This window comes from Delphinapterus leucas, chromosome 7, assembly GCF_059928025.1.
Source record: "Delphinapterus leucas isolate spDelLeu-1000000601 "Yukka" chromosome 7, BTC_Dleu_Yukka2, whole genome shotgun sequence".
Taxonomy (NCBI): domain Eukaryota; kingdom Metazoa; phylum Chordata; class Mammalia; order Artiodactyla; family Monodontidae; genus Delphinapterus; species Delphinapterus leucas.
Window position 1 is genome coordinate 55,060,723 of NC_143135.1, and position 14,224 is coordinate 55,074,946.

A 14,224-nucleotide genomic window follows, 5' to 3' on the forward strand; every position below is an offset into this window, starting at 1 on the left:
TTACAACAAACTTGTCAGGAGCTTGTTCAACCTCTGCTTGAACACATCCAGCATGGAAAACTCCTTATCTCCTAATGCAGCCCATTCAATTCTTAAAAACTCATCCTGATACTAAGGTAAATTTTGCCCCTTCGTGTTTTTCTCCACCTTTGGTGGGAAAAGTACTATTTTGGGTTTTAAGACCTAGGGATGAAATCCTGCCCTTGCCCCTTAGGAGAAAGACGTTACCTCTAAGTCTCCGTTTCCCCACCTGTAAAATGGGGAATGACCCAGAAGGATTTTTATAAAAGGAGTAGTGTTATCTGAAAAGGATTCAGCATATTCTTCCCTTGGAAGGCTTTCTATAGCTATGGCATCAAAGGCTCAGTTAGCAGCGATGAGTCTTGATGTTTTCATCTGTGCTTCAACTCAGTAATCATCATTAGGGGCTTTGTGTCAGGGCCATGGTATGGTTCAGCCTGGCTTTAAGCTTCATTTTATCTCCAAGGCAGGCAATTTTCTTCAGGGCATCTGTTGACACATGAGAGCCCACTGATGGCACATCACTGAGATGTACTAAACAGGCGAGCACAGGAGAAAAGTAAATCCCATGGAGGTGACCTTCTTCCCTTAGTCCCTCTATAGCAGTTATAACCTCCCAGAGCCAGACTGCCTGGGTTCAAATCCCAGCTCTGTCATTTACTAGTTGTGCGTCCTAGGCCAACTAGGCAGCTCCAACACTGTAGTCATCAGAGATGTAGTTCACAATATTATTTCTTATAGTGGATCCCTCTTTCTCATAATCCTGGTTTCTTTAAGTTCTCTGAACTTCAACGGCCTTGTTTATAGAATAAATGTAACAGTACCTACTTCATAGGGTAGTTTTGAGGATTAAATGAGTTAATTCATGTAAATGGCTTACAACACTGCTGGGCACACATTAGGTATATTAAACCAAAAGTCAAACATGCTTGAATTCAAATTCCAGCTCTGCCTCTGAGTAATTGTATGCTCTTATTATTTTTATTAGCTTTCCAAGTACCAAATATGATCAAGACTGGCCACAGAAGATTTGCCAAGCATTATTTAATTAAACCCATTCAACAACACTTAGGGTATAATTACCTCTGTTTTACAGATGGAAAAACTGAGGCACAGAGAGAAAATTTGAAGGTTCTTTTCCATATGGTATAGCTCAGGCCTTTGGAATCATCTTGGATTTGAACGAGTAAAGGTGTTATTACAGTTTTCCTACCAGTGACTTAACCTCTTAGTCTCACTCGGCTGTTGCAAGGATAAAATGACAGGTAAAGAACATAGCACAGGTCTTCACATGGTTCACATCTCTGGAGCCTTTACTGTTCTTAGACCCCTGCTGCACCTTCAGCTCACACGCAGCTCCAACGCTGGAGTCATCAGAGAAGTAGTGGGAAATGACTTTGTTTCTTACACTAGGTCCCTCTTTCCCATAATCCTGGTTTCTTTTGTAAAATATGGCCCTTCTCTCATATTTTTGTTCTAAGGATAACGGCAGGCAAGATCAAGAATTTCCCTGAGGGATGAAAGTGATTCATTCTTTAGCTGTTCATTCAGTCCTTGGCCAGCTATTGCCTGAGTTACGGAAGGAGACTCTCAGCAAGATAACGAAAGTCTAGGGCCCTTCAGGAACTGTCGGTGGTGAAAAAGTACAGCTGTGAAAGCTGCTTTGGAGTTGGCCCTGGCAAACAGACTACTGCTTTAAGAAATAAGATTATGGCTCCAATAACTGGTTCTTTGGAAGGGGCTAGAAAATTGGATCTTTTTGTTTCACACCCGAAGAATGTAGGCCTGCGGTATAAATGTTGAACCTATAGCCACACAGATTTCTTTAAGGACCAGGAACTAGAACAGCTTGGTGTCTCAACTTTACTGGGGACAAGGCTAGGGAGGTAGGGGGTGGGGGATGGGATAGACTTGAAGGTTTTTGTTTTCTTAATGCAAAATAATTTATCCAATGTTTGATACCAGATAAGACTATAAGGGTCACATGTTCTTCCTTATGCCTATATACCATGTCCAGGTGAAATGCTCCAGGCTTCTGGCTCACTCTGACCCCAAGAAGGGCCTTCTAGGCCACGGCTGTAAAGACTACTTGTGACTCAGCGCCTTGCGGGTTTGGGCATTATGTAAACTTTTACAGACTTGCTGAAGGGGATGGTGCCCTCGATGCTGGTTTCCACCTGGGATGACATCTCACCGCCCTCAATCCAGGGGGATTTTGGAATGCGTGAACTGGAGTTGTAGGCCAGCAGCAGTCTCACTTCCACCTGGCACGGTTCTAGAAAAAAAAAGACAAAAATCCTCTGATGGGGCAACGCCTAGGAATTGGGATGAAATGTCAAGTAAAAGCAACATCAAAGATAGAAGCAGTAGGGTTTCAAGAACATTTCTTCATCTGTCTGCATCCCTCCTTTCCCCCATCAGCATACAAAAACACTTTTCCAGCCTGAATATTGTGAGGCTGTTCCTAAGCCTGCAGATGTACTGCTGCTTCTCTGCCACTGCTACCTCCTCCTCCGGTCTCTTGGACTCCCCGCAGCTCAGAGCCATGCTGCTGAGATGTTCAGAGAGCAAGCTAAAAAGGCCTCTTCCACAGAGGCCTTCCAGCCTCAAGAAAGAGGGTCACAAAGTACATGCATGTGGCCAATTCTTGTACCCAGATAATCATGCCTTTCTGCACAGCTGATCTCAGCCCTGAGGGCTACATGCACAGTGGACTCTACTGCATTAGCGGAGAGGAAGCCTTTCATTAAGGAAATAGTTCGGACAGAAAACTCTCACTACTGAACAGGAATATATTTCAGGGACCTAAAATCACGTCACTGAACCTTCCGTTCTTTCATGACATGACATTACAATACTGATCTGGTGTCTTCATGTGGCAGGCCCCAGCAAAAATAAATAAGACCTCCCTCAAATTGCTGTTTGGCTGAGGAGGCAGAGACAGTTGCACTGGAGCACAGTGCACACTCGAGTCCGTAAGAAGTACTGAGGAGGGAGCTCAGGAATGCTTTGGAATGGAACACCTGCTCTGTGCCAAGCACATAACTCCAAGAGTTCTTACCCTGCCACACCATGAAAGAAAAACTGTCACAATCCCAAAAAAGTCCCAAGACTCTGAGAGGTTCTAAGTGACTACCCAAATCCACACCAGTGACAGAATTTGAGCCTAGTTCATAAATTGAAGCAACTAATCTTTCTATTCACCATGTGACTTCCATAAAGAAGGGGGAGAGGATTTCAGAAAAACCTAAGGGCAAGTGCAGAGGCCAAGAACACCGCTAGCTTGGGTGTCCTCCTTGATTTGTGTGACTGCGTAATCTCATGAAAGGTGAAATTATTAAAGATGAGCCCAAGGCTAAGAGGTTTACAGGGCAGGAATGAGGTCTGGATGGATCTAAATGAACAAGGGCAGAGGTCCCAGGACTTCTCAATGCCTCCCCAGATGTGTTCCTGGTTACTTCCAGACTTCTCCCTAGGGATCAGAATACAGACTAGATTGCTGTCCTCCAGGAAGGGAAAGGCTGGCAGGCAACCAGAGCAACCTAGCCAACCCCAGAGAGCAACCAACCTCAGCATCACCTTTTCACATGGGGCCTTTTACCAGCCTGGAGTGTATCTGTAATGAAACTAGCACTGCTTTCTGGTACTAGGCTCCAGTATCAGCTCTCCCACTATGCTCTCCTTTCTTGTCCTAGATGGCTATTGCCAAACCCTAAACCACAATCTAGCCCTGGCTCTCATAGCACTTTCAGGAGCCAAATACTGTTAAGGTCAGAGGACTAAACCCAGGTCAGAGGACTAAACTCCATCTGGTCATTATGCCTTTTCTCACCAGCACGTGGGAAGAGTGGCAATTCAAGCCACTGCCAGCAGCGGAAGGGAGCAGGGAGAAGAAACAAGAGGGAAAAGACAGTGGGAAAAAGAGACAAAAGATCATCTGGGACAAATCATGCAACCTATTTATCATGCTTGGAAGAATATGTCTTTATGAGGTATATATTATTACTCCAATCTTAAAGGAAAATGAGATAGAGAGGTTAAATAACTTTCTCAGGATCACACAGCAAGTAAGGCAGAATTTGGAAACTCGTCTATGTGACTCAAACCTTGCGACCTGGCAGCATTCTGTCTCCCAAAGGAGAGGCCCTTGGTAGGGAGCTGAGGGACTAGATGGAGGACCCCTTACCAATACCAGGCACCGTCTCCTGGATTAGGAGAAAGAGGTGCTGGCACCTTCAGAATGAGAACACATTTTCACTTTAGTGTCCCAGGTCAGATGGGAGGATGGTACAGTGAAAAAAACAAGGGATTTAGGAGTTAGGAAATCTGTGTGCCAGCCCCAGTGCCATTACTATTCAGCTACATGGGCCTTCACTTAGGCATCTACAAAATTAAGAGCAGAATACTAATTCCCACCACAAAGTTGTCTAAGAATTAAATGAATTTTAATTGCAAATTCAAAATCCTATATTCAGTTTTCATTATTTGTTGAGCACCTACTCCATATCAGGCAGTAGGGACACAGAGGTTAAAGATGACGAGCAAGTTCCCTGTTCTCAAGGAGCCTACATTCTAATTGGAGAGAAAGTCAATAAACAAATGAGAAAACATCTGACACTAATAAGTGCTGAGCAGAGAATTAAAATAGATATTTGTAATTGTGACTAGGTAGCAACCTCTCAGAGGAGGTGATCCTGGATGAATTACAATTCTTCAGGCTCAGGGCAGCCCGAATTGTAGGCGTGGTTCAGGCAATGACCTGCTGTGTGACCAGGGGCAAGTCAATATGCCCCTCAAAACCTTTCAAGCTCTTCTGAGCTCTAACATGTTGTTTTGCTTCCCTCAGTCTTAACCCTGTAAAACAACGCTGTCCCACAGCATTTCCTTCCCCATATCTAGGATCCCTTCACCACAAGAGATTAAAATAAGGAACTCTACGTTTCTGTGGACTTACACTGTGGCAAACAGTGCAGAACATTGCAGGCAGCAAGGATATGGATTGAGGGACACTCAGGGAGGCAGATTCTCTGTACAAGCATTGCTGGATCTGCTCCCTCAATTTTGCCAGGCCCGCTGGACCCCCGAAGGGGCTGCCCTGACACTCAACAGCACCACTTCCTCTTTGTGAAAACTTTATAAAGTCATCTATACCTGCCTAACACCCTTGACAGAGGAAAACCATTAATAATGGCAATAAACAGTTACTCATGTATTCAAAATACAGTGAAATAAAATTCCAGAAGGCGTCCACCTATTTCTAAAATAAACCAGATTTGGTGGTATTGAACACCTTCTCCAGTAACAACCATGCTTCTGAATCACCTTCAATAACTTAGGCAACACCACCGAGGCCAATTCTCTCCCACATTTTAGGTTCTGCAGACTGAGTCTTTTTCAGTTTCCAAAGCAGCCTTACAGGCTTTGGAAGTGTAATGTCATTGCACTTGTATTCTCTCGTTTTATTCTTTACAAATGAAAGAAAAATACTTATGTAACCTCCATGTCTTTTCTCAAATTATCAAGGTTCTTCTCAGTTGCTGTATGGGAGGGTAAAATAGGAATAGATCACCTTACTTTGCATTATCGCACAAACCAGCCCATGTGGGAAGGGAAGGCAAGAACAGTTGTCATTTTACTTGTTCTGGGGGAATGAACTGTATTGTTCATATACAAAAAAGAGTGATTTTAAATTTCTGGTAAGAAATATAAAACTTTAATTTCCAGACAGAATAGTCCTCAGAATTAAGTAGTAAAGAATTGTTATCTTAATTTGAAAGGTGAGGAAACAGATTCAGAAGGGAGAGTAGCTTGTCCAAGTGTACACAGCAAGTCAGTGGCAGTGTTAGGATGAGAAAATAGTCTCCTGGTGTCCATCCCACAGTTCTTTCAATGAGACTCCATTCTACTGCTTTCAGGCTCCTTAAGAATCAAGTTCAACCCTCAGCAGGCCTGGTTCAATCACGTATTTTTCAAACTACAAAAAAAAAAAAAGCCTTGGCCCACTGACTCTTTACCTGTCCAGGCAGTGTGGGAGAGGTACACCTGAGTGATAAGCCGGTGCCGCCCTGGGCCGGGATTCCGAAAGTCTGCCGGCTTAGGGTGGATCATCTGAGCTTGGCCATCTGGATATGAGACCTAAGAGGTGACAGAAATGAGAAAAAGAGGCAGAAGAGCCATGAGCTTTTAACAGAATTGCTGGTGACATCTGCTGTGAACCCCAAAACAGGAGGAAAAGAAGACACTACCCTTCATACAAAACTGCTCCTGGAGGGGAGGACAACACTGTCGAAATCTCTCTACCCCTTCCCCAGTACAAAGCAGTATGTGATAAATGTTTCCTGAATTCATGGTGAATGAGGGACAGGAATAAAGTGCCTCTATTAAGTACATGGATAGGTTAAAATATTAATCCTGATGTGAAAAGCCTTCTCAGACACCCCCATCAGGATGACTCTCCTTCCTCTGGCTCCAAATCATATCATGGCCCAGGATCCATCACCAACTACCAAGGATTAAGAATAATTCTGTAACTCTCCACTAGATCATAAGCAGCTAGGAAGCTGTTTATCTGTCTCTTTCTACAGAGACAGTGCTCAGTGCTCAAATCACTGGCCAGGTCTTCAAATCTTACAAGCTGCCAAAGAGCTCTCCTCAACACCCAAGGGGACCTCACAGCTATCTGTGTAGAGGGCCTATTATTATATACTGCACAGTGTACAAATGAGCTAAATGAACAAATGAAGCATATCCTACAAACACATAGGTCCTGGGCTATGGGAATACACTGATAGGGGTAAAGTAGGGACCACACAGGTCTTTCAACTTTGAAACTCTGGGGAGGCATGTCTCAGCCCACCTGCCCCATAATCTCATCTGTCCGGAAGTGTTGGGGCACGGTAGCTGAACTGGACAATGCTTTCCTACTGTCAGAGCTGTCCCATGACTAAGCAGCGAGTTCCCCATCTCCCAGCCTGCAGAGGTATCTAAACAGTCTGGCCATGCATGTAGTAGAGCTACTCTGAAGGTGATCTTTCAGTAGAGTGTAGCAGGTGATCCTTAAATAATCTATACCTGCAATCTCATTTATGCTCAATTGGTCAGCGAACTTTTTCCAGGGACAATGTGAAACAGGGGTTCTCAACCCGGGCTGCACATTAGAATCACCTATGAGCTCTTAAATAAAAAATACTGGTAGTCATGGGTCCTACTCTCAGGATTCTGATTTAACTGGTGTAGGCTGAGGCCCCGTGCATCAGTACTTTTTAACACTTTCTGTATAATTCTAAAGTGCAGCTAGGGTGGAGAACCACTAACTTTGGGGCTGAGAAATAAAACATTGCCCACCACATCAGTAAACAAAGGGTTTTGGGCCATGAGCAACCGCAGCCACCTTCCAGCAGTGAGCCCTGAGGGAACTGAGGAAGGAAACAAGGAATGACCGCAGTCATCAGACTGCAGCCACCCCGAATGGTGCAGCTTGAGGAAACTCGGGAAGAGGAAACACAGGATACTGGCCCCAGAGAGCTGAGGTGCATATCAAAGGAATGATTTCAATGAGTCCAGACTCTTGCATCTTCCCTTATGTAGAAAAGTGCCAAATTCCTTAACTTGAGATATCTAGTTTTCTTTTATTAACAGTAGTCTTTTGTTCCGGCTACCTGGTGTTGTTGCAAAAACTCCTATATATCCTGGTTTCCCCCTTCCTCTTCGGAACAGTTTTCTCAGCATTTATCTGAGATGCTGTCTCCCAGGCTTGCGACAATCTACACCTGCAATCTAAGAACGTCTGCCAAAAAAAACATAACTCTCAAATTCTACGTTGTGCATTTTTTTTCGGTAGACAGGGGAAAACAAACCAACAAACAAAAAACTGCCGTCCAATAAAACTGCAGCTCAGAGTTAGTTCTCTGTAGGTCTCATGATTTCTAATAATTCCTGCTGGGAAGCCAGAAGATTTTTTTCCTCTACTGTCACCATAGGTAAATATTAACCGTCTTCAGGGCCTGATTCATCCTGACTCTCTTCCAGGAAGCCAACCCTGCGTGCTCCAGGCTATTTTTCTGTAACTACTGCAGGTGCTTGCATCCCTAACTTTTATTCATATTCCTTCTGCTTGGAATACCTCTATCCTTTGCTCTTAATCATCCTTTATCTCATCCATGTAACAGTATCTCCACAAAGTCTTTCTCTTCCTTAGTCACACTCTACAAATTAAGGGCTTCTCCATAGTATTCTTTATAATTTATATATATATATATATACACACACACACATATATGTATATATACACACATATGTATATATGTGTGTGTGTGTATATATATATATATATTTTTTTTAAGTATATTGCAGAATGTTTTTATAGTAGCCAAAACTGGAAATAACCCTGTAGGGGAGAAAAATTAATTTCCCCTCTACCCTTCTTGGTTCTTGGCTGAGACCCTGCTATAATAAAAGGCAGATTAACAGGAGAAAAACAAATAGAAGTTAATAACAAATATGTCTCCTCTATATAAGGAAGAGACCTAGGAAAACTGAGTAACTCCCTGAAACTAACCAAGCCATCACCTTAAATACCATATTCAGCTAAAAACAAAAGGAAGATGTTGAAGAGGAAGGGAGCCTGTTATGGGAGGTTATCAGGTAAAACACAATAATCAAGGGTATGAGTGTTATGCAAATTTAAGTTGGCATAGTCTTCACTGATGAATTTCTAGAGATTTAGTCTTGCTTCCCTTTCTGGTACCGAGAGGAAGATACCTTACAAATGGAGATTTCCCTTATAAATGTAAATTTCCCGCACAAAAGGGCAATTCTACTCTGTTTCCAGTCTACAGCCTCTCAAAAATAATCATCCCAAAATAATCCTTAGGCCAAAAAGGCTTATTTTGGGGTGGTGTATTATGTTCCCCTTCATTCCTGCCTTTGAAACTTCTAAGAAGCTTCACAATCCAGAAGCTAAGTCGGTAGATCGGTCCATTATCTCACTGAACCAGTCTCTTAGTCTTTCTTTTTAATCTTTATTTTCTTTCTTTATTTCGTTCGTTGGTTGGTTGGTTGTGCTGGGTCTTAGTTGCGGCTCGCGGGCTCCTTAGTTGCCGTACATGGGCTCCTTATGTAACAGAGAAGAGCCAAATCTGGCTACATGTTGGACCTGTTTCTTTTACTTTAACCTTTGCTTTCCTGCTCTTGTTCACTAAAAGGATACTGTCTATACATAACGGCCTGCCTCGGGGAACCCTGTCCCTCTGCCTGAATGTTATGTTAAACCAAAGTGCCTTTGTTGGGGGAAGCATCCTGACCCTGTCCACCTGTGGGTGGCTGCAAGAAAGAAGAAATTAACACATCCCCTCCCTGAGGCTAGCCATTCCAGGGGACATTTGCAAAACTTACGGCCTTTTTACTTTACTTCCTCACCTCCTCCCCCTCTCTGTTCTATAAAAGAAACTGGCATCCAAACCCAGGTAAGATGGTTTTTCAGAGACACTAGTCTGCCATATTCTTGGTCTGCCGGCTTTCCGAATAAAGTCGTATTCCTTGTCTCAACACCTCATCTCCCGATTCACTGGCCTGTAGTGCAGTGAGCAGAGCGAGCTTGAACTCAGTAACACTTAGTTGCGGCAGGCGGGCTCCTTGGTTGTGGCAAGCGGCTCCCTAGTTGAGGCACGTGAACTCTTAGTTGCGGCATGCATGTGGGATCTAGTTCCCTGACCAGGGATCAAACGCGGGCCCCCTGCATTGGGAGCGCGGAGTCTCATCCACTGCACCACCAGGGAAGTCCCAGTCTCTTAGTCTTGAGGATAGGTCAGGTTATTTAAAAAGTTAGGTCTCATTTCAGGAGGCAGTGTTGCAAGTGGCTCCCAAAGTTAGATCTATGTTGTGTGAGCAATCAGGATTTAATAAGAGGCCATAACATTCTTAATTCATCCTGTGCCTGTTGGAACTGATGACTGAACTTCTGTTTTACAACTGCCTGTCCATTTGTCTGTCTCTCACTGAAACTAAGCATCCTCAGGGCACCAATTCTGACATGCTTGCCTAGCACTTAGCATGTGCAATAGAGTAAGCATGGATGGATGGAAGGGAGGAAGAGAGGGAGGGAGGGAGGGAGGGGGTGTAAATGGGTAGGACTCTTAGTGGGGCTTAACTACTGACTGTTAAATTGCTTAGTGTCTATACTGCATCTCTCCTGTCTCTCTAGTACATCTATCTAACTTGGAAAGAATACTCCCTAGTGACTACTTTTTCCCACCCATAAACTGTATTCACCAAGCTGACCCACCTACAACCGGAAAAGGACTTATTACAGTTTGCTTATAGCCCTGAAAATACCAAGTCTTAACTTCACATTATAAGAATAGAAGCGGCCCTGTCATTTAGTGAACCCTTACTGGGGACCAGGAACTTTATACACATCACTTCATTTCAATGTCAACTATTCCTATTTGTCAGTTGCAGAATCTAAGGTTCAGAGTTTAAAGTAACTTCCTCCAGACCATACTCAGCAGTAGAGCTGGGATTCACACCCAGGCTCTTGTCCATAAAAACTTATCTCTTCTCTCTCCCCAGTTTCTGTCCCTCAGGTAGAGATTACAGGGGTGCTAAAGTTAAAAGTTCCAACACAAAGTCAGTTTAGAAGCTCCATGGGAACCAAAACCTGACAGACCTGGACCTTCACAGTGCTCTGAGGATCCTGAACATGTTCCAGGGTTGCATCGACATCCAGGGCCACCACCAACCCAGAGGTAAACCGCAAAGGGTTGTCTGACTCGCCCGCTGGCTCAATAATGGTGGCTGAGGCTTTGTGGATCTGTAAGCAAGAAGAAAATACGATTCTAAAGCCAGGTCATCTCTGGGTAACAAAACATGATCCTTGCCTTTCTGTCTCCTTATCTAATGGGTGGACACATGTTAGTCAATCAGAGGAAAGGCCCTAACCCAGCTCCTCCACTGGTCAAAGAAGATCACCAAGATGAGCAGTTTTGGATGCTCTCTGGATGGATTTCGCCTGAAGGGGTATGACACAGACACTGACCTGCTCTGGAAGGGGGAGGTGTAGGAAGGTACTCTGCCGCAGCATGGTATGTAGAATTTTGACCACTTCTGCAGGTTTGGATGTCATAAGTCGGGGCATGAGGTCAAGAAGTTTGTCCACAAAGCTGTCCTGCAGGTGGGGCAAATCAGCGATGAAACACCTGAAGGAACAAACAGAAGCAGCTATGCATTCATTCACCACAGGCTGAGCCCTAAACTTCTGCCAAGCCCTGAGGTAGGAAAAGTGATGAACTGGAGGAGTTCATGGTTACCGAGGAAAGCCATGCACCTATGTAATTATGCTGTAGTGACATGACCATCATAATAGCCTTGCTTATTAAATATCTATATATGCCAGGCATCCTCTTAAGTGTTTTACACTATCTTATTTAATCCTCCCAGTAGTCCTGTGCATTGTTAGAATTATTATTGTCATATTACAGATTCATTAATTAATATAACAAATATGTCTTTAGGTCTTACCAAGTACTATTCTAGACACTGAGGATATTATACTGAGCAAAAGAGAAGAAAAAGCCTGTCTTAATGGAGCATCACTGATAGGAACATTGAGATTCAGAGAGGATAATGTTGTACTGAGGCTTAAAAAAAGTTAAGTAACTTACTCCCAGCTCTGAATGATTCCACAGTACTCTGCTTTGTAGAAGGAGATAGTCAAAAATATTTCACTGAGGGGTGATATCAGTATAGGGACTCAGAGGCTGAATTAAGAAAGAATGTGCAGCCCTTAACAACAGATCCTCCTCTGTGGCAAATCAGAGCTGTCATCTTTCCAAAAATCTCTCCAACCCAACTGTGCAAAAACAAGACTCTCCACCTTAAAGAATCTAAAACCATGTCTAACTAAATCAGTTTGCTGTACACCAGAAACATATACAACATTGTAAACCAACTATACTTCAATTAAAAAAAAAAATCTAAAACCAAAAGTAAGGCATGGACTTCGTAGAGATTTGAAGTCAGGATCTAAAGAGTCAAGCTAGATTGCATCATTTACTAGAGCAGCTCCTATTGGTGAAGAGTAGTATTGCAACTCAGCCCTATAGGAAGCCATCATCACCCAAATGAAAAAAGCCTGAAAAGTGTAGAGTCATACAAACCTGTAGAGTCAGGTTTGGTAAAGTTCATGGGGGTAGAAGCAAGGAGTGAAAAAATGAAATATTAGACTTAATAAATATTAGATTTTAAAATCCTATAAATGCCTTCTTCCCAGTATTGTATCACCAGCATACCACAGGTCACAGTCAAGGTCACTACCTCGACCCCCACTGTTTCACCAAGCCTTCCACTCATCGACTGCATATGTTTTAGCTGATTTACTTCATAATGAATCCTGAGAAAACATATCTATGCTACAAAATAAAAGCTACCTATAGAATGATGGAACAATTTTTGTAGATTAGACAGAAATATGCAAGTTTAAGATCCATGGTGAAGAAAAATAGACAAGTTGTGATTTTTCAACAAGAGTTTGAGTTTTCTCACATAATATTTGTCTTTTTCTGGCCCAGCTGAGTGCTGAATCAAAAAAATTCCTAATGTTTTTATTATTATGTTGTATGTTTAGCTAACCTAAGAAGTTTATATACCAGTAAAGAAAATACAGTTATCTCTCAGTATCTGTGGTGGATTGGTTCCAGGACTCCTTGCAAATACCAAAATCCACAGATGCTCAAGTCCTTTATATAAAATGGAATAATACAGTCGAACCCTCTGTATCCATGAATGCAGAACCCATGGATACTGAGAGCCACCTGTATACAAATTAGGGCATACTGCATGTATCATAATAGCTTGGCTACATGGGCTAAACCAAAGATTCTGGCTTGTGATTGCTCTTGTTTCCCTGTAAGTACGATCTTTACATAACCAAGATTTAATAAGCTAGAAAGTGATGAAATACTTACCTCTGAAAAAAGTCCACTTCCTGTAAAAATTTTTCACACATCCCAAATAAGGGGTCAACTCTGTAGAAAAGAAAAAACAACAAAACAAACAAAAACCCATGTAATTTGCTTGTAAAATCTGAGAACTGAGGAGTAAAGACCAAAGTTCCAGAAACCTGAGCCCACAAGAAAAGACAACGAGCATATTATACTATAAAAATTATCTGTAAGAGAAACAGAGGACTCCTAATGGACCTAGGGGGAAATATTTGCCAGGATCCCAAGACCTAATTAAAACACTCCAGTGCCCATTAGGCTCAACGTACATTCAAAATCAAAGACTATCACAGGCCACACTTGGCACCAGATTCAGTAAGGATATAGGACAGAAGCACAGCTTACAGGCAGTGCAATGTCATATTCCTCCTCTGCAGGAGTCCTTGCAGCAGCCCATTCAACCATCTACATAGCTGTCTGGGAGCTCTGACCTTGCCACTGACAGCTCAGGTTCAAGGAGATGAGATCTACATCAGGTGAATGTGGAGACCATCTTCACTTAGAAGCCTCATGCTCCATAGGTGCTAATATCTCTTGAAGTAATCCAAAGGCATACCTTCCAGGGTCCCCACAGGGATATGCTCAGTTACAAGAATCACTGCATTCAATGAAGCCCAAAGCTGTGGTGTCTGCATTAGGTAATTATAGTTCACTGATAGTTCCTTCTAGTGTACATGTAATTTTCTCAGAGATCATTTTTACCATAGCAGTGTCACCTAGTAATAGAGTTGATGCGATCAGCTTACCAGGGAAGAGATCTGGAAACCAAAGGTCAAATTTTCATGCAGAAGGGGAAAAAGTTTTGTTACTACTTTGCACACAGACACAGACTATATGCTTTCTTCTCTATCTTGGCTTCTTTGGTCAAGTAGTACTTAGAGTACCTAGATAAGCCAGGCAACATGCCAGGCCAATATAACTTACTAATCACACAACAGATTTTTCCTTTGATCTTTGTGCGTTTTATTTATTATAATTTCTGCAGGGAATGTTCCACTCATTTTCATTAATATATTATTAATTGAAGGAGTAAAGTTCCAGTGAAGAAAAAACAAATACTCTTTCCTTATATAAAAACATGTAAGAGAATGGTATCAAGGTTCTTAATAACCGAGTCAAGTTTTTCTACTAAACCGTAAGCTCCATGAGAGTAGGGACTTTGTATCATTCATCATGTATTTCCTGACACAAGCAGCTATGCAATA

At 42.6% G+C, this 14,224-nt stretch overlaps 1 protein-coding gene across 1 annotated transcript in view; it reads right to left on the reverse strand.

Moving 5' to 3' along the window:
- Nucleotides 1-1,050: 1,050 nt before the first annotated feature.
- Nucleotides 1,051-14,224, reverse strand: part of INTS4 (integrator complex subunit 4) — a 112,278-nt gene continuing 99,104 nt past the window's right edge. The window contains exons 19-23 of the mRNA XM_022593907.2: nt 12,984-13,043; nt 11,057-11,216; nt 10,688-10,831; nt 6,036-6,156; nt 1,051-2,296 (exon numbers count right to left, since the gene is read on the reverse strand). Coding sequence (XP_022449615.1) covers nt 2,118-2,296; nt 6,036-6,156; nt 10,688-10,831; nt 11,057-11,216; nt 12,984-13,043 — 664 coding nt within the window. The 3' untranslated portion in view covers nt 1,051-2,117. The remainder of the gene's footprint in view (nt 2,297-6,035; nt 6,157-10,687; nt 10,832-11,056; nt 11,217-12,983; nt 13,044-14,224) is intronic.